This window comes from Chanos chanos, chromosome 3 (assembly GCF_902362185.1).
Source record: "Chanos chanos chromosome 3, fChaCha1.1, whole genome shotgun sequence".
NCBI lineage: Eukaryota > Metazoa > Chordata > Actinopteri > Gonorynchiformes > Chanidae > Chanos > Chanos chanos.
Genome location: NC_044497.1, coordinates 58279320 through 58299647, shown reverse-complemented (window position 1 = coordinate 58299647; position 20328 = coordinate 58279320). Strand labels below are relative to the sequence as shown.

The window sequence follows — 20328 nt, the reverse complement described above, 5'->3', positions numbered from 1 at the left end:
GGTGTAGTGAGTGTGTGGTGCAGTGAGTGTGAGAGTGTGTGGTGCAGTGAGTGTGAGAGTGCGTGGTGCAGTGAGTGCACGGTGTAGTGAGTGTGTGGTGCAGTGAGTGTGAGAATGCGTGGTGCAGTGAGTGTGTGGTGCAGTGAGTGTGAGAGTGCGTGGTGCAGTGAGTGCACGGTGTAGTGAGAGTGTGGTGCAGTGAGTGTGAGAGTGTGTGGTGCAGTGAGTGTGAGAGTGCGTGGTGCAGTGAGTGCACGGTGTAGTGAGTGTGTGGTGCAGTGAGTGTGAGAGTGCGTGGTGCAGTGAGTGTGTGGTGCAGTGAGTGTGAGAGTGTGTGGTGCAGTGAGTGCACGGTGTAGTGAGTGTGTGGTGCAGTGAGTGTGTGGTGCAGTGAGTGTGTGGTGCAGTGAGTGTGCCCTGTAATGACAGCCCACTGAGTGCACGGTGCAGTGATTTGAGATGGAGACAGTGTCAGAGGCTGTTACGTGTGCTTGGCCAGTTATAATACCAGGGCTGGAACTGTTTTCACCTCTTCCGCACTACATCACCTGTGGCATTAACACAAGCTGATTACTGTTGTTAAAATAGGTGGGCAATGTAAGGACTAATTGGATCACAGCAGAATTATCTTTCTGGGGATTAAGAACAGACTGATGCTGACACACAGACGCAGCAGTGAACAGCGATCAGAGAGCGAGGGCAGGCAGCACTAAGGCTAAACCTGCACATCACACAATCAAAGGCAAGTGTTCTCATATTTGCCAACAACTTTTATTCTGAAGATTTCCTTTAGATCAATGACACACAGACACACACAACACAAACACACACACACACACACACACACACACACACAAATAAACAAGCAAGGCCTTCTCTCCCAACTTTTTTCTGTCCTATCTTCCTGTGTCCCTGTCTTCCTTTTCAGTCTTATCTCTCCTGCAGTCTTCTCCTCTAGTCCTCCACACTTCCGGACCATTGCTCTACACAGACACCAATCCCTGATACAAACCATGTTTGTCAACTTGTTTGGATACAGATGGTGTCCGCTTCATGCAACACATCAATAAATGCAATACATCAAAAACAAGAGAGGCCTGTTTAGACTGTTCATTGGCTGTTAGACTCTTTACATATAAAGCCAGGCCACACATGTTCTCCCAGTGGTGGGGTGTTTGTACGTGAAACATCTCTGAGTGTTCCCCCTGTGTGCATGTGTGTATGTATGTGACACATCTCTCTGAGCATTCCTCCTGTGTGTGTGTGTGTGTGTGTACGGTGAATCTCAAAGTGTTTCCTGAGTGTGTGTGTATTCCCAGCCTAAATATGCCAGAACAAGCTGTATTCACTGAATCACTGGACCATGCTTATGATGTCTCAGCATACATAAACAACAAACCACAAAAGCAAAAAGGTGCCAACTCACAAGTACACAGCCACATACAAACATTACTACAAACACAAGTACACAGCCGCATACAAACATTACCGCTCACACAAGTACACAGCCACATACAAACATTACCGCTCGCACAAGTACACAGGCACATACAAACATTACCGCTCACACAAGTACACAGCCACATACAAACATTACCGCTCGCACAAGTACACAGGCACGTACTAACATTACTACTAACACAAGTATACAGCCACATACAAACATTACCGCTCACACAAGTACACAGCCACATACAAACATTACCGCTCGCACAAGTACACAGGCACATACAAACATTACCGCTCACACAAGTACACAGCCACATACAAACATTACCGCTCGCACAAGTACACAGCCACATACAAACATTACCGCTCGCACAAGTACACAGGCACATACAAACATTACCGCTCACACAAGTACACAGCCACATACAAACATTACCGCTCGCACAAGTACACAGGCACGTACTAACATTACTACTAACACAAGTATACAGCCACGTACTAACATTACTACTAACACAAGTATACAGCCACGTACTAACATTACTACTAACAAAAGGACAGAAGCCACATACTAACATTACCGCTCACACAAGTACACAGGCACGTACTAACATAACCACTAACACAAGTACAGAAGCACGTACTAACACTACCACTAACACAGGTACACAGGCATGTACTAACTGTCCCCACACACGCCACCAGCCACATGTTGAGTGAGAGGAAGTGTATGAGCAGGCCAAACATGCCTCATTTATCACACCAGCACACTTCCTGTGCTCCCAAGGGCCCTTACCCAGAACAAGACAAACAGACAGGACAGCAGAACCCTGCTACAGCACTCAAAATACTCAACTACACACAAATACAATCAACTACACACACAACCCCCCTCACACCACCTCAACTACACACACACACAAACCCCTTCACACCACCTCAACTACACACACAACCCCCTTCACACCACCTCAACTACACACACACAAACCCCCCCTCACACCACCTCAACTACACACACAACCCCCTTCACACCACCTCAACTACACACACAAACCCCCCCTCACACCACCTCAACTACACACACACACACAACCCCCTTCACACCACCTCAACTACACACACACACACACACACACACAAACCCCCCTCACATCACCTCAACTACACAAACACAAACCCCCTCACACCACCTCAACTACACACACAACCCCCTTCACACCACCTCAACTACACACACACAAACCCCCCTCACATCACCTCAACTACACACACACAAACCCCCCTCACACCACCTCAACTACACACACACACAAACCCCCCTCACACCACCTCAACTACACACACACACACCCCCCTCACACCACCTCAACTACACACACACACACCCTCACACCACCTCAACTACACACACACAAACCCCCTTCACACCACCTCAACTACACACACAAACCCCTTCACACCACCTCAACTACACACACACAAACCCCCCTCACACCACCTCAACTACACACACACACAAACCCCCCTCACACCACCTCAACTACACACACACACAAACCCCTTCACACCACCTCAACTACACACACAACCCCCTTCACACCACCTCAACTACGCACACAACCCCCCTCACACCACCTCAACTACGCACACAACCCCCTTCACACCACCTCAACTACACACACAAACCCCCTTCACACCACCTCAACTACACACACACAAACCCCCTTCACACCACCTCAACTACACACACAACCCCCTTCACACCACCTCAACTACACACACAACCCCCTTCACACCACCTCAACTACACACACACAAACCCCCCTCACACCACCTCAACTACACACACAAACCCCCCTCACACCACCTCAACTACACACACACAAACCCCCCTCACACCACCTCAACTACACACACAAACCCCCTTCACACCACCTCAACTACACACACACAAACCCCCTTCACACCACCTCAACTACACACACACACACCCTCACACCACCTCAACTACACACACACAAACCCCCCTCACACCACCTCAACTACACACACAAACCCCCCTCACACCACCTCAACTACACACACACAAACCCCCCTCACACCACCTCAACTACACACACACAAACCCCTTCACACCACCTCAACTACACACACACACACCCTCACACCACCTCAACTACACACACAACCCCCTTCACACCACCTCAACTACACACACATACAATCAACTACACACACAACCCCCTTCACACCACCTCAACTACACACACAACCCCCCTCACACCACCTCAACTACACACACACACAAACCCCTTCACACCACCTCAACTACACACACAACCCCCTTCACACCACCTCAACTACGCACACAACCCCCCTCACACCACCTCAACTACACACACAAACCCCCTTCACACCACCTCAACTACACACACACAAACCCCCTTCACACCACCTCAACTACACACACAACCCCCTTCACACCACCTCAACTACACACACAACCCCCTTCACACCACCTCAACTACACACACACAAACCCCCCTCACACCACCTCAACTACACACACAAACCCCCCTCACACCACCTCAACTACACACACACAAACCCCCCTCACACCACCTCAACTACACACACAAACCCCCTTCACACCACCTCAACTACACACACACAAACCCCCTTCACACCACCTCAACTACACACACACACACCCTCACACCACCTCAACTACACACACACAAACCCCCCTCACACCACCTCAACTACACACACAAACCCCCCTCACACCACCTCAACTACACACACACAAACCCCCCTCACACCACCTCAACTACACACACACAAACCCCTTCACACCACCTCAACTACACACACACACACCCTCACACCACCTCAACTACACACACAACCCCCTTCACACCACCTCAACTACACACACATACAATCAACTACACACACAACCCCCTTCACACCACCTCAACTACACACACAACCCCCTTCACACCACCTCAACTACACACACATACAATCAACTACACACACAACCCCCTTCACACCACCTCAACTACACACACAACCCCCTTCACACCACCTCAACTACACACACATACAATCAACTACACACACAACCCCCTTCACACCACCTCAACTACACACACAACCCCCTTCACACCACCTCAACTACACACACAACCACACACCTCTGTGTAAGCACACATAGGCTCCTACACCCCCAATCAAATACGTACAAACACCCACACCTGTTCTGAAGTCTCTCACTTAAACAACACGCCCCCTCTGACACCCCCTCCCCAAAAAATTCAGCTTTATTCACCCTAAGTCAACTACACACATGCTCAGAGCACACACACAGTGAACTCTGCCAACAGTCTCAGTTTATTTTAGGTCTAATTGTCATCACTCCAACCCACACACAGCTCGCTCTCTCAAACACTGCTCTTACAGCAGTTTCACTCCTAATCATTCACAGCAAAGACAGGAGAAAACGCACACAGACTCTGATCTCAGGTCCCCACATCACCACACACAGGCTGAGCAGAACATGAGCTCTGAGGCGCTGAAGTCATGTTCAGAAAGAAAGGCTGCTGATCTGACTCTTCTCACAGGCTGACGAAATGGCATCAGTCCAACTACATACACACACACACACACACAGACTGACTCCCTCCATCAGTCCAACTACATACACACACACACTGACTGACTCCCTCCATCAGTCCAACTACATACACATACAGACTGACTCCCTCCATCAGTCCAACTACATACACACACAGACTGACTCCCTCCATCAGTCCAACTACATACACACACAGACTGACTCCCTCCATCAGTCCAACTACATACACACACAGACTGACTCCCTCCATCAGTCCAACTACACACACACACACAGACTGACTCCCTCCATCAGTCCAACTACACACACACACACTGACTCCCTCCATCAGTCCAACTACACACACACACACACTGACTGACTGACTCCATCAGTCCAACTACATACACACACACTGACTGACTCCCTCCATCAGTCCAACTACATACACACACACACTGACTGACTGACTCCCTCCATCAGTCCAACTACATACACACACACACAGACTGACTCCCTCCATCAGTCCAACTACATACACACACACACAGACTGACTCCCTCCATCAGTCCAACTACATACACACACACAGACTGACTCCCTCCATCAGTCCAACTACATACACACACACAGACTGACTCCCTCCATCAGTCCAACTACATACACACACACACTGACTGACTGACTCCCTCCATCAGTCCAACTACATACACACACACACAGACTGACTCCCTCCATCAGTCCAACTACATACACACACAGACTGACTCCCTCCATCAGTCCAACTACATACACACACACACAGACTGACTCCCTCCATCAGTCCAACTACATACACACTGACCCCCTCCTTTAGGCCTAAAGATGGACCCACTGTCCTCTGCTGTGTGGTGAACAAATGCCTCAGCAGAACAAAGTTACGTATTCTCCATGACAAAGGAGAGAAATGACAAGTTGTATATTATCCATCAAAAACAACTATTAAGCATACAGTCCTTTCCTATTCAATCTGAAACCTACCACACCCACAGGGTAACTGCTCCACCTACAGTCTCCACCCTCAAAACCAATTTTAACCCCATACAGCACAAACTTGCACCCAACCCCCTCTCTCACCTCACGGTTTGACAAGCAATACAGCCACCATCAAATAACATGATTAGTGGTAGGAAATAGTCGCAATCCACAAATGTAGTCATTTCCAGTGGCTGATTCGAGCGCCTACAGTAAACTGTACCCAGAGAGCAGCACGCTCTGTTCCAGGAAACTGCTGGTAGGTCTGGGCTGTCTGACAAAGGATGGTGGACAAAGCCATTACTGAACACTCGCAGGTTCCAGATAAATAAACAAACTTAAATCAACCTAACTCACAACTGTGAAGCAAATACAGAAGTTCCACTTTGGCCAGTATTACTCTTGCTTTTCTAGAATGACAAATTACAGAGAACAATGGGTGAAAGTCTGTGTTTTTAGAGAACCCCTCAGAATGGTATATTTTTCACCTCATCCAAAAAGTTTCACGATCTGTCCTCAAAAATGCAGCAATGTATCGTGGGCAGCATGTGTATGTGGCTGTGTCTGCATTACATTCATAAAAATGAGCTTCTAAGACCAAGACTTATCTGCATGTCTAGATGAGCTTTGCTGAGTGAGAGTTTAACATGTTAATGGCTACCATTATCAGGTTAACATGTTAATGACCCTGAGACTGCCTGAGGAGCAAACAGTCCAATGAGAGAGAGAACTCAAACACACCTGGGCCTAAAGCCAACGACACAACCAACCCACAGAGTAAGTGAGGGAGGGGAGAAGGCGGCACTGACAGAAACAGAGCGAATCAGAGAGAGACAAGACACAGAGACTGGCATGGGCACAAGTGTTCTGGATGAAAGAGCCTGTCCAATGATGGGTCCACCGGGATGTTTATAGGGACCGGGTCCAAATGGAGTCATTTGGATGTGAAGCTCCCTCCCCTCCCAGGTCCAGGCTGCCAGTGTGACTGGGTCTTGTAAGCCACTCCCACGGGTCCGGGCTGCCAGTGTGACTGGGTCTTGTAAGCCACTCCCACGGGTCCAGGCTGCCAGTGTGACTGGGTCTTGTAAGCCACTCCCACGGGTCCAGGCTGCCAGTGTGACTGGGTCTTGTAAGCCACTCCCACGGGTCCAGGCTGCCAGTGTGACTGGGTCTTGTAAGCCACTCCCACGGGTCCAGGCTGCCAGTGTGACTGGGTCTTGTAAGCCACTCCCACGGGTCCAGGCGGCTCTGGGAATTGAAGAGTAGTCTCTCAGAGTAGCAGGCCAGGCGGTTTGTTCCCACTGTTGTTTATATAACTGACTCTGGTCAACACAGAGGCAATGTGAGGGCCACGGGGGGGGGGGGGGGGGGGGGGGGGGGGGCAGTGGAGTGGAAATAATGACATTGACTGGCTAATTAATCCTCCCAATCCCAGGGCAATTAAGGGTTCTGGTGGATCAAAGCACCGTCAATTAACGTGACATTACAATGCATACGCATACACACACGTGCATTCATATCACAATCACCAGTCATAACAGAAACACACACACACCCTGATTTCTGATGAGGACAAACACCTTTTGTTTTTTTCAAATTCAAGCACAATATCCGGAAAAAAACAGCACTCATTTAACGTGCAGGAAGCAAAACTGAACACTGACTCGGGTCGGGCTTTAGGTCAAGCCTGACAACGAATGTCATTTATAAAGCAGATAACAGGCTTTATCTGTGAGTCTAATGTAAGGACTATTTCCCTTGCTATATCTCCTTTTCCATCAACTTTTTATTCATACTTTAATTAATTTCATTTTCCCAGTTGCAAAGCAAACATGGGATTTCTTCAAGGTTCCCATGGCAACAGCAGTTGCTAAGCAACACAAAACTCTCCAATATCCATTCCAGAACTCTAACAGATGGAAAAGGAGAGAGATGTGGAGGAGGGAGGGAGGAGGAGTGGGAGAGAATGAGACAGGAGTTGGACTTTCCCAAAACCTGTGACACTTCCAAACCATTCTCTGCTCCCGATTCCCAAAACCTGTGACACTTCCAAACCGTTCTCTGCTCCCGATTCCCAAAACCTGTGACACCTCCAAACCGTTCTCTGCTCCCGATTCCCAAAACCTGTGACACTTCCAAACCGTTCTCTGCACCCGATTCCCAAAACCTGTGACACTTCCAAACCGTTCTCTGCACCCGATTCCCAAAACCTGTGACACTTCCAAACCGTTCTCTGCTCCCGATTCCCAAAACCTGTGACACTTCCAAACCGTTCTCTGCTCCCGATTCCCAAAACCTGTGACACTTCCAAACCGTTCTCTGCTCCCGATTCCCAAAACCTGTGACACTTCCTGATTCTTGCTGCAGGAGAGTATTTAAAAGCACTGTGCTAATTAGTGTGTGACCTCTATCTAGCATGTAAGAAAATCTGCCCAAACCAAGAGAGGAACATGAAGCCAAACGATGCTGACAGTACGTCTGTGTGTGTGTGTGTGTGTGTGTGTGTGTGTGTGGACATGGGCTGTCTTATGGCTACTGAAGATACATGAGTAAATACAGGGGGAGGGGTAAGAGGAGGGCAGAGACAGGAGTAGAGAAAGGAGGGACACAGTGAGGTAAACAGCAGAGAGAGGAAGGCGAAAAGCAGACAACAGCTGTATGCTCCTACTGCTTGCACTGCCAGTCATTTGATGTGTAAAATGCAGGCTGTGATTGTCACTAAGAGAACACACAGCGTTAACCCGGTGAGTGACTGCAGCTAGAGTATTATGACTGACTAGGCCTTACTCATGTCACCCATATGTAGGGCTGGGTACCTGACTAAACTGCTTAGATACAATCGAGTATCGAAAAACGCCTTGTCATTTGGTACCAAATTTCAATACCTAAGGAGTAAATCTTATCAGCGTCAGTGCGCCAATAAGCATGCAGCATGCTTGCATCAAGATCTAATAATGCTGGTGATTGACTGTCACTGTAACGTTACATGAGCATGTCAGAGAGGCACGCAGGAAAAACACTACGTTACGCCCAGAGATGGGGCTTGTGTGTGTTTTTGCATTTTGGGAGGCTTGACTACATTGTGCGTCGCATAGTAGGTATAAAAATGTCTAAGGGTGTGTTCACATGTAGCGACCTTTTGTGATGAAAAACGCTGGCCAGAGCAATTTGTTCAGGTAGAGAAAAAACACTGGCATGGTTTGTTCCAAAAAGCAGTTCAGAGTGTCTTTTGTTGCCAGAACAACAACAGCTAACAGGCTAGTTTTGCTACGACAAGCAGTAAACACAAACTCTTACCAGAAACTCCAAATTTGGGATCCAATTTGACTCCAAACAGCCTCTTTATGGTGAATATTATCATACAGTTTAACTGTCATGTCATACAGTTCATTGTGCCCAGAAACTAGTACAATTAACTTTTCCACTGCTACCCCCTCCATTTTTGGTGGTTGTTATGGGAAACAACAAGTCTCACTACTCTGCATGTGATTGGTCAGCTGTCAAAAAAGCGCTCAGCTTGGAGCGCTTTGTACTCTAATACTTTTTGTTGGGGCAGCAGTGGTTAAGGGGGTACAGCAGTCGTCTGGTAATCTGATGGTTCCCAGTTTGATTCTGGCTTTCATACATTTTTATTTATTGATATTACGGTAATAGACAACTTCAAGTTGTGGTAAACAGGTTTATATTTTTTATGTTATGAAACTGCTTTGAGGGTGTAAAAATGCTAAGGAGCTGAAAAATAAAACTAAAGATTTGTACTGTAATGTGTCATGTAATTGTCTTTTTGTTAAAATGGTTTTCATAAAATTGGTATCGCAAGAAGTATCGTTAAGGAAACAGCATCGAAGTCAAGGTATCAGTTCTGGTATCGAAAATATTTCAGTGATACCCACTCCTACACATATGAACTGTTCAACATCACTGACAATGCCATCAGCCACCCCTGCATTATGCTTTCAGTGTTCAGTGACCAGTTATTTTGGTCTGGTAGTTTTCCAATAAGGCAACACTACTCCCCCCACAGCTGCCCAGCACACCCTGCCCCCCCCCCCCCCCCCCCCCCCCCCCCCCTTTCCCAAGGAGTGAGGTGTGAGGCCAGTGTAACAAATCAATTGAACGAAAAGTTCAATGAGGTATCCTGGGATAAGAAAAGCGAGACTGAATTTGGATTTGAAAGCCAGAGCCAACAACAGCAATAATGTCCACCCTTGTCCATAAAACATCTTAGCTCTTTAAAGCAACGTTCCTTAAAATCCTCTTAATATGTCACTCACACTGGATAAGACAGAATGTGAATGAGCTTGACACTGCAGAGCTTTGCCCATGTACATGTTCACTGAGCATTAACACAGACGCGCTGGATCCTGCAACCTGCTCATCTCCTTCCAGTATTCCTTCTGTGTGAAGGGGAGTACAAGGCCAGGCTGGCTGGCTGCTTCATCAGAGTTGTCAGAGTATCACAGTGCGTAAGAATACAGAAAAACCATAGAGAACTGACAGAAAGGCCTGGGAGGTCTACAGACGTTAACTCTGCAAATGCAGAGTTCTTCAGGGATGTTCCAGCAGAACCAAAGTCCAGTCACGTTTGGACCGAGCGCCAGAATGGGCAAAACCAGTGATCTAAACGATTCTGACCATTCTTTCAGAAAACCGCCTTCTCCCTAAGCACCTCAGGTAGGACAGTCAGGGCTTACAGAAAGCTGAATACACTTACAGAGAGCTGAATACACTTACAGAAAGCCGAATACACTTACAGAAAGCCGAATACACTTACAGAAAGCCGAATACACTTACAGAAAGCCGAATACACTTACAGAAAGCCGAATACACTTACAGAAAGCCGAATAGGCCTACACTTACAGAAAGCTGAATAGGCCTACACTTACAGAAAGCCGAATACACTTACAGAAAGCCGAATACACTTACAGAAAGCCGAATACACTTACAGAAAGCCGAATAGGCCTACACTTACAGAAAGCTGAATACACTTACAGAAAGCCGAATACACTTACAGAAAGCCGAATACGCTGCAGGGAACTACAACTCATTTGTATCAAGGAGATTGCCGAGTTTCAGTAGTTTTCATAAGTAGGGACACGACAAGCAGACTGTTACACAGCCCAAACTGTGCTGACCTGAAAAATGCTTAAGATGTGCATGGCAGTGCTTCTTATCAATGCCACTGTGATCTATCAGAGAGAAGGAAAGAAGGGCCCACGTGCCTGTTAATCTCTCATTAAAACGTCAGGTAATCACAGCCGTGCAATTGCCTCAAAATATTTAAAATGGCTTCTCCAGGCTCCCATAATCTTCTTGTGAAGAAGATCAAGTGGAGAATCATACATACAGCGTAGAATCTGGTGCATAGTTTTTATAAAATTTCCCACTGTACCTTAGTTTGTCTCTTTAGAAACAAAATCGTGTCCTGTGTGAACAGCTTCTTGTTCTGTTTAAACAGGTTTCAGGTGAGCAGGGAGGAATTATAGGTGGCAATGATAACTAAACTTTCTGCAGGTCCTTGGTATGAACGACCACAGTAACTCAGGACGACTATATGGTAACAAGCAAAAGACCTGGGCATGTATATGACCAACTGCTCAACATGACCCTTTAATGAGCTCCTCTACAATATACACATCTGGAGTTTGTTCACTAAAACGGGCAAACAACTACACTGCAAAGTGAGTGCAGGGTTTGGGCCTGCTGTTGTGTATCGAGCTGTTTGAAGTAATAGTGCTTACAGTCTGAGCATTATGGCTCTTTGATCCACTGTGTGAATTGCTGTGATGTCAGTTCCTCTTGACAAAGACTGTGTGCACCAGTGTACGCAACAGGCCAGGCTCTGCATCCACTGCCCTATGGGTCGTCCCTGCGCTCGCCCTACTGGTCGTCCCTGCGCTCGCCTGGAAACACCTCCACAGTGCTAAGAAAACATGGCCTATGAGTCACACTTTAACCATTACAATTAAAGCACTGTTCATCTGGAATGATTAAAATCGACTCAAAAGCAGGACTCTGAAGAAGAGCAGCCGTGAAACACGATACAAAGAACAGTGCTGCTGAGCCAGAAAAATACACCCACTTCAATAAGAAAAGCAGAGAAAGATAACAGGGAAAGTGTCCTTATCACTCCTTACTGGTCACATGCAAAACCTGGACATTTGGCATTCAAATTCACACACGCTATACAGTAGTGCAGCGGGCAGTTTGGCTTTTCATCTTCATGCTCCATTAGCATAAGTCACTTACCAAAGAGAGTTTAAACTGTACCACAAGAAAAGGGAGTGTCATTCTTCACATTTAGTAGTACGGCTGGGCGATATGGCATATAAATAATATTGTGATATTTTTAGGCTATATCGCGATACATGATATATCTCTTGATATTTTGAAATCTCCTCTAAAGCACTTCATAAATGCTCAATTTAACCCTTTGATGCATACAGTCACACCTGTATGATGATTCTGCTAGTTCCAGCAACATGTGTTTGCATCAAACCACTCTTGTTTATATTCGTTAGTGGTTTCTACTGAAACAATTTTAAACTTGCATGCAAAAAGGGGAAAATCACAACCAAGTCCGCCTCCATCGTCTATTACCGTTTCTGAACTCAGCGCACATAAACTCGCTTTGGCGCTTTACTTCTTTTGCTCTCTCCAGGCTCTTTCCCTGTTCCCTCCAGATACAAAAACACACGTCTCACCTATAAACATCACACACACTCGCCCAGGAGGGTGGTCTGGCTGGGCGGGCGAGTGTGTGTGATGTACGTATGTGAGTTTTTTTCTTTTTGTGTCTGTGAGAGGGAGAGGGCGAGTGAGGTGATGAAAAAGCAAGGCTCATGCCGGTGGCTTAAAACAATTCTGTGACAGTTTGTACTCGATGTTCACGATATCGTCATTTACTACATCCCACGTGGAACAGGCTGCAATACATCAAGTATAATCGAAACATCGCCCACCCCTATTTAGTAGTGGTCGAATTTCCAGTCAACAAACTCTGAAACTGAGGATTTTGAGATCATAACTGTCCATGCAATGAAGTACCTAATTTCAATACTAGAATGTTACACAACTTAAAACCGTACCATACTCCACAGTAGTCACAGAGCGTGCGTACATGTATACGGTTCCATTTCATATTGTCTCAACTGACCAAAGACTGCGGGTTCCCGGTTTGGACTCTCTCACTCAAGTGCCTTTCTGTGAGGGCTGTGAGGAGTTTAGACTACAGCAATTCAGAGCTGTCAAAAAAGGGGGCCTGTCAGTTCTATGACAGTTGTGTCCCTGTTAATGTCTAAAATATGACATTTATGAAAAATGATCTTGCAGAATCAGATATATTAAAAAAAAAATACCAGATGTTGAAAATACATTGTTTAGCTATGTTAGAGCAAAGAAAACCCTTTACAATGCAGTAACTCATGAGACACAAATTCATCTACAATTAATCTCAGATTTGTGGGCGATTCTATTTTTTAAATGAACAGAAGCTTGACCCTTGACCCTCCCAAAAGGACTCTGTTTCACGCTACGTCCAGCTCCTGCAGAAATGTCTTCAGTAAAATAAATTCTTCTATGTAAAAGTGAAGACAGAGTGAGGGAGACGGTGGTGGAGACACAGAGCGAGAGAGAGGAGAGCATGCTACAGCAGACTGTTCTCCACTGGGACTTGCGACCTAGAAGTAAGTAAAGTTAATCAAGGCCTGCAGGGCCGCTGGGCTCCCATGGTGCACTGTGAGTCAGTATTTGAATGACTACAACTTCTGCTATAGGCCTTAGAGGTGGTTCAGACAGGATGCATTCTAGGTCTACGGTACGCTGCTTTCTCCTGGGGACACGTTTTCAGGTGATTATCTCCTAACTATTTTCATTTCCCTCTGCATGTTTCTTCCATTACCCTGAAAACTCAAAGTAATTCTATCTAAAGCTACGTAACCACTACCTAGTGGTGATGTGCCATTCGTGAACGATTCGTTCATTTTGAACTCATTTTTTGTATGACTCGGGAGTAACGAGTCATCTCAGTGAGTGATTTGTTCATTTTTCCCTGGGCCACACACGCGTGCCACTCATTTCGCTTCGTTCGTCTGAAACAGCTACAGGCTCGTTCGCGATTCGTTCACGAACAGGTCTTTCGGCTCTGAGTCTTCCCTTCACTTGTCACATGACTGCTGCTTATTCATTCACAAATCATAACTACGGGTCGCCGGGCCTGAGTCTTTCGTTCATTATTCACGTGGTTACAGCAGTAACATGACCAATGCCACTATTACTGGTGAGGAGAGCTTGCTAACGTTAGCTGGTCGACCAGAACATTTCCGTAGCTAGCTGTGTGTAATGTAGCTGCTGAATGGATATTTAATTTGCCTTTCCATTGGAACGAGTTCATACACTACAGGTCTTCAATGATCAGGTAGGCTAAAGTGAATAGGTATCGTAGGATAAACAGAAAGATATTTTTTATCGATAGGTGCAATGTTCCTGTCCGGGTAACTGAAGCAGTCATTTTAGCTGGATAACTCAGCAGGCTATGGTCCAAAAGGCTGCATAAGAGCTTAACAAAACTGAGCTTGTGTGCTATACTTTACCACGTGAAGCAAACCATGTTTCTCTTAGTGTTTGAGAACCATGCTCTTCCTGTCGTCACTCAAAGGACAGCTACAGGGCCACACTAGCTCAAATGAACGAAATGAATGGATGATTTGAAAAAAAGATTCATTCATTTTACTGAACGAGATTCAAAGATCTGTGTCAGTAAAAAGATTTGAACTTCCCATCACTACTACCTAGCACTGCTGGTGTCCATAGCGAAAGATCAAGCATGAGGTAAAATTCATTCAACACTACTAAACGGACATCATAAATGCCATTATTACGTTTTCGCTGTTGCCTTGTCCTTCACAGGCAGGTTATGGTAGTCAGGACACCAGATTTGGGCAGTCAAGAAAAACCCAAATCAATTATTTTTGGGAGCATTGCAATAAACTGTCATTTTCATTGAGACATTAACTGCCATTTAGTCCTGCCTTTCTCCTCCTGTGATTGGTCCCTTTCTCCCTCTCTGACTACTCACCGCCCTAACAGTTGCTCTGACTGGCTGCACTACTCCACAGCAGCTAAACACTCTGTGACGGGAAGCAACGGGAGAGTTTCGTTCTTGAAAAATGGAGGCTTCTATACAACAGCCTGTCTGACGTGTCCCCACATTTAAAAACAACTGAAAGGAGGCACAAGTAGGTCACGGAGCATGTTCCTGAGCCAACAGTCACAAAACGTCATAAACCAAGACATGGGCTGGTGCATGCCGCTTCACAAAAACAGAACTGAGTGTGCTGATACGCCCACCCAGGTCTCCCAAAATCCATCAGGAGGAAGGTATAAACATTTCATCGCTTCTTTTCTTTTTTTTTTTTTTACAATACGCGTCTTCGTTGAATGTTTTCTGAAACTGTCATGGCAATGAATAGAATTTACAGTTTATAGTAGTAGTGATCATCTACTAAAATCTTTCATTTCACACTTTACATACAAACATGACATGTGATGGAAGAAACAACAGTGTCCATGTGAAATGAAGACGGTAAGGGCTTTACCCCTCCCAAGACTCTCTGCACACATTACTCTCCTTAAGGGTAAAGGCATTACTGATACACATTACTCTCCTTAAGGGTAAAGGCATTACTGATACACATTACTCTCCTTAAGGGTAAAGGCATTACTGATACGCATTACTCTCCTTAAGGGTAAAAGGCATTACTGATCTAAATGTAAACTCAACAGCGTAGCTTTGTTACGGAGTGCTACAGAAAGCTGAGGGAACTTGGGAGAATACGGTAGTTTTTTGTCACACTCAGTGACAAACAATGGACAGTTAGACAAATGACGATCAAACTGCTCCTGTGAGAGGCTCAGTGACACTCAATGTTGGAGTTTACAGACAGTGCTCATCTTACTTCACCTAGACGCTGGTTTGAGGACAAAGCACACATGCATATACTGTACCACTCCGTGACAGAAGGTCTCAGGTCAGACTCTGTAACTCTGTCAGTAAGCATGTGTTATATGAGTTTTTTAAGGTCGGAGTTATGTATTGTATTTATCTGAAGGTTTAAGGTTGTGTGTTGTGTTAATATGCTGAGGCTATTTCATGGTTTAACAACTATTAGTGGACAACAGCGAATTAAAGATGAAAAAGGATAAAACTCACCGATCTTCTGATTGAAGATTTTGTCAAAGGTCAGCTCATCTCTCTCCTCCAGGTATTTCTGCATCACACTCCGAATACTGAACAAGAGACACAGAAAGGACATCAATTACAACTTCATCCTACATCAGACATTTACCTCATCCATGAGAAACACAGACATGGCACTGACAGTGTGTTGGTCATGGCACTGACAGTCTGTTTGTCTTGGTACTGGACAGTCTGTTTGTCTTGGTATTGGACAGTGTGTTTGTCATGGCACTGACAGTCTGTTTGTCTTGGTATTGGACAGTGTGTTTGTCTTGGCACTGACAGTGTGTTTGTCTTGGTATTGGACAGTGTGTTTGTCATGGTATTGGACAGTCTGTTTGTCATGGCACTGACAGTGTGTTTGTCTTGGTATTGGACAGTGTGTTTGTCTTGGTATTGGACAGTGTGTTTGTCATGGCACTGACAGTGTGTTTGTCTTGGTATTGGACAGTGTGTTTGTCATGGTATTGGACAGTGTGTTTGTCATGGCACTGACAGTGTGTTTGTCATGGCACTGACAGTGTGTTTGTCATGGCACTGACAGTGTGTTTGTCTTGGTATTGGACAGTCTGTTTGTCTTGGTATTGGACAGTCTGTTTGTCTTGGTATTGGACAGTGTGTTTGTCTTGGTATTGGACAGTGTGTTTGTCTTGGTACTGGACAGTGTGTTTGTCTTGGTACTGACAGTGTGTTTGTCTTGGTACTGGACAGTCTGTTTGTCTTGGTACTGGACAGTGTGTTTGTCTTGGTATTGGACAGTGTGTTTGTCTTGGTATTGGACAGTGTGTTTGTCATGGTACTGACAGTGTGTTTGTCTTGGTATTGGACAGTGTTTGTCTTGGTACTGACAGTGTGTTTGTCTTGGTATTGGACAGTGTGTTTGTCTTGGTATTGGACAGTCTGTTTGTCTTGGTACTGACAGTGTGTTTGTCTTGGTACTGACAGTGTGTCTGTCTTGGTATTGGACAGTGTGTCTGTCTTGGTATTGGACAGTGTGTTTGTCTTGGTACTGGACAGTCTGTTTGTCTTGGTACTGGACAGTCTGTTTGTCTTGGTACTGGACAGTGTGTTTGTCTTGGTACTGGACAGTGTGTTTGTCTTGGTACTGACAGTGTGTTTGTCTTGGTATTGGACAGTCTGTTTGTCTTGGTACTGGACAGTCTGTTTGTCTTGGTACTGGACAGTGTGTTTGTCTTGGTATTGGACAGTGTGTTTGTCTTGGCACTGACAGTGTGTTTGTCTTGGTATTGGACAGTGTGTTTGTCATGGTACTGACAGTGTGTTTGTCTTGGTACTGGACAGTCTGTTTGTCTTGGTACTGACAGTGTGTTTGTCTTGGTACTGACAGTGTGTTTGTCTTGGTACTGACAGTCTGTTTGTCTTGTTACTGACAGTCTGTTTGTCTTGGTATTGGACAGTGTGTTTGTCACGGTACTGACAGTGTGTTTGTCACAGTACTGACAGTGTGTTTGTCTTGGTATTGGACAGTGTGTTTGTCTTGGTATTGGACAGTGTGTTTGTCATGGTACTGACAGTGTGTTTGTCTTGGTATTGGACAGTGTGTTTGTCTTGGTACTGACAGTGTGTTTGTCATGGTATTGGACAGTCTGTTTGTCTTGGTACTGACAGTCTGTTTGTCTTGGTATTGGACAGTGTGTTTGTCTTGGTACTGACAGTCTGTTTGTCTTGGTATTGGACAGTGTGTTTGTCTTGGTATTGGACAGTGTGTTTGTCATGGTACTGACAGTGTGTTTGTCTTGGTATTGGACAGTCTGTTTGTCTTGGTATTGGACAGTCTGTTTGTCTTGGTACTGACAGTGTGTTTGTCTTGGTACTGACAGTGTGTTTGTCTTGGTACTGACAGTCTGTTTGTCTTGTTACTGACAGTGTGTTTGTCTTGGTATTGGACAGTGTGTTTGTCTTGGTATTGGACAGTGTGTTTGTCATGGTACTGACAGTGTGTTTGTCTTGGTATTGGACAGTCTGTTTGTCTTGGTATTGGACAGTCTGTTTGTCTTGGTACTGACAGTGTGTTTGTCTTGGTACTGGACAGTGTGTTTGTCTTGGTACTGACAGTGTGTTTGTCTTGGTACTGACAGTGTGTTTGTCTTGGTACTGACAGTGTGTTTGTCTTGGTACTGACAGTCTGTTTGTCTTGTTACTGACAGTCTGTTTGTCTTGGTATTGGACAGTGTGTTTGTCACGGTACTGACAGTGTGTTTGTCACAGTACTGACAGTGTGTTTGTCTTGGTATTGGACAGTGTGTTTGTCTTGGTATTGGACAGTGTGTTTGTCATGGTACTGACAGTGTGTTTGTCTTGGTATTGGACAGTGTGTTTGTCTTGGTACTGACAGTGTGTTTGTCATGGTATTGGACAGTGTGTTTGTCTTGGTACTGACAGTCTGTTTGTCTTGGTATTGGACAGTGTGTTTGTCTTGGTATTGGACAGTGTGTTTGTCATGGTACTGACAGTGTGTTTGTCTTGGTATTGGACAGTCTGTTTGTCTTGGTATTGGACAGTGTGTTTGTCTTGGTATTGGACAGTGTGTTTGTCACGGTACTGACAGTGTGTTTGTCACGGTACTGACAGTGTGTTTGTCTTGGTATTGGACAGTGTGTTTGTCTTGGTATTGGACAGTGTGTTTGTCATGGTACTGACAGTGTGTTTGTCTTGGTATTGGACAGTCTGTTTGTCTTGGTATTGGACAGTCTGTTTGTCTTGGTACTGACAGTGTGTTTGTCTTGGTACTGACAGTGTGTTTGTCTTGGTATTGGACAGTGTGTTTGTCTTGGTATTGGACAGTGTGTTTGTCTTGGTATTGGACAGTGTGTTTGTCTTGGTACTGACAGTGTGTTTGTCATGGTACTGACAGTGTGTTTGTCATGGCACTGACAGTCTGTTTGTCTTGCTATTGGACACTGCATGCTGCCCCTCCACATCACTCCCTGGCCTACTTTCACATTTTCCTCTGCCACCTGCTCCACCTGCTCCATCAGCCCATCCCTGCACCTCTCCTCCCCAAAGAGGGCACTGCCACGCCACCCGGGGAGAGAGTGTTAATGAGAAACACGTTTGGGAGAATGAATCAATTAGCACTCCCCGACGGGCTCATTATCACACAAGCATGGGCCTGCAGAGGACAACCTCCCACCACAGACGCTAACACAGCTGCGGACTTCAACAGGTAACAGCAAACACTGAAACCCATGTAGCAAATGACAAATCAAAGCCTTATAGCAGCAAAGGCTATGTGTAGTTTGTGTGTGTGGTAAATAGTTCTGCACCAGTCTTCTTCAAGTCTAATCCCAGTCTACAATGAGATTAATCTCCAACTAGTGCATAATTTAGTCTAATCCCAGTCTACAATGAGATTAATCTCCAACTAGTACATAATTTAGTCCAGGAAGCAAGTCTGTAGCATGGTGTTTAAATCCTGACAATTTACTGAAACAGGCTTGTACTGGGTATGTACAGGTTCTTTATCAACCGGCCACATTCAAAGGTCCTCCATTAACACCACAACCTCTCTCACTCCTCTCCTCCCATCCACTCCACAACTCTTCTCAAACAGTCCACTGTTCCTTCCACTCACTCCTCTGTCAAACAATACAGGCCGCTCCCCTCTACGCCATGCCGTCAAAATCTCACCTCTCTGTGAGCAGGGCCTCCACTCAGGCTGGAGAGAATGTAACAGAGCCACGCTATCTCCAGCGTTACACATTTGACTGATGACAACGCTTTCTATTTAGTAACATCCCTCTTTTCTCAAAGAAGGACTGTCAACATATAGCTGTCTTATTTTATTTTCCCCTTCCTCATTCTTTCTCCAGTCAGATCCGTGTCAGTACAGCGGAACCAGAGCATCTCACATTTACAAAGCAGCCCTTTCATGAATCCTTAAATTACAAATATCAACACTGCATTTCAAAAACGACAGCATCTCAAACATACCAAGCATATGATTCCAGAATTCAGTGGCGGTGAGTCAACTGTATGTTTGCTT

The 20328-nt window shown here is 45.6% G+C and overlaps 1 protein-coding gene across 1 annotated transcript in view; it reads right to left on the bottom strand.

The window, feature by feature from the left end:
- The window catches only part of grk3 (G protein-coupled receptor kinase 3), a 54666-nt gene that overhangs the window by 31053 nt on the left and 3285 nt on the right, over window positions 1-20328 (bottom strand). The window contains exon 2 of the mRNA XM_030768356.1: window positions 16296-16372. Coding sequence (XP_030624216.1) covers window positions 16296-16372 — 77 coding nt within the window. The remainder of the gene's footprint in view (window positions 1-16295; window positions 16373-20328) is intronic.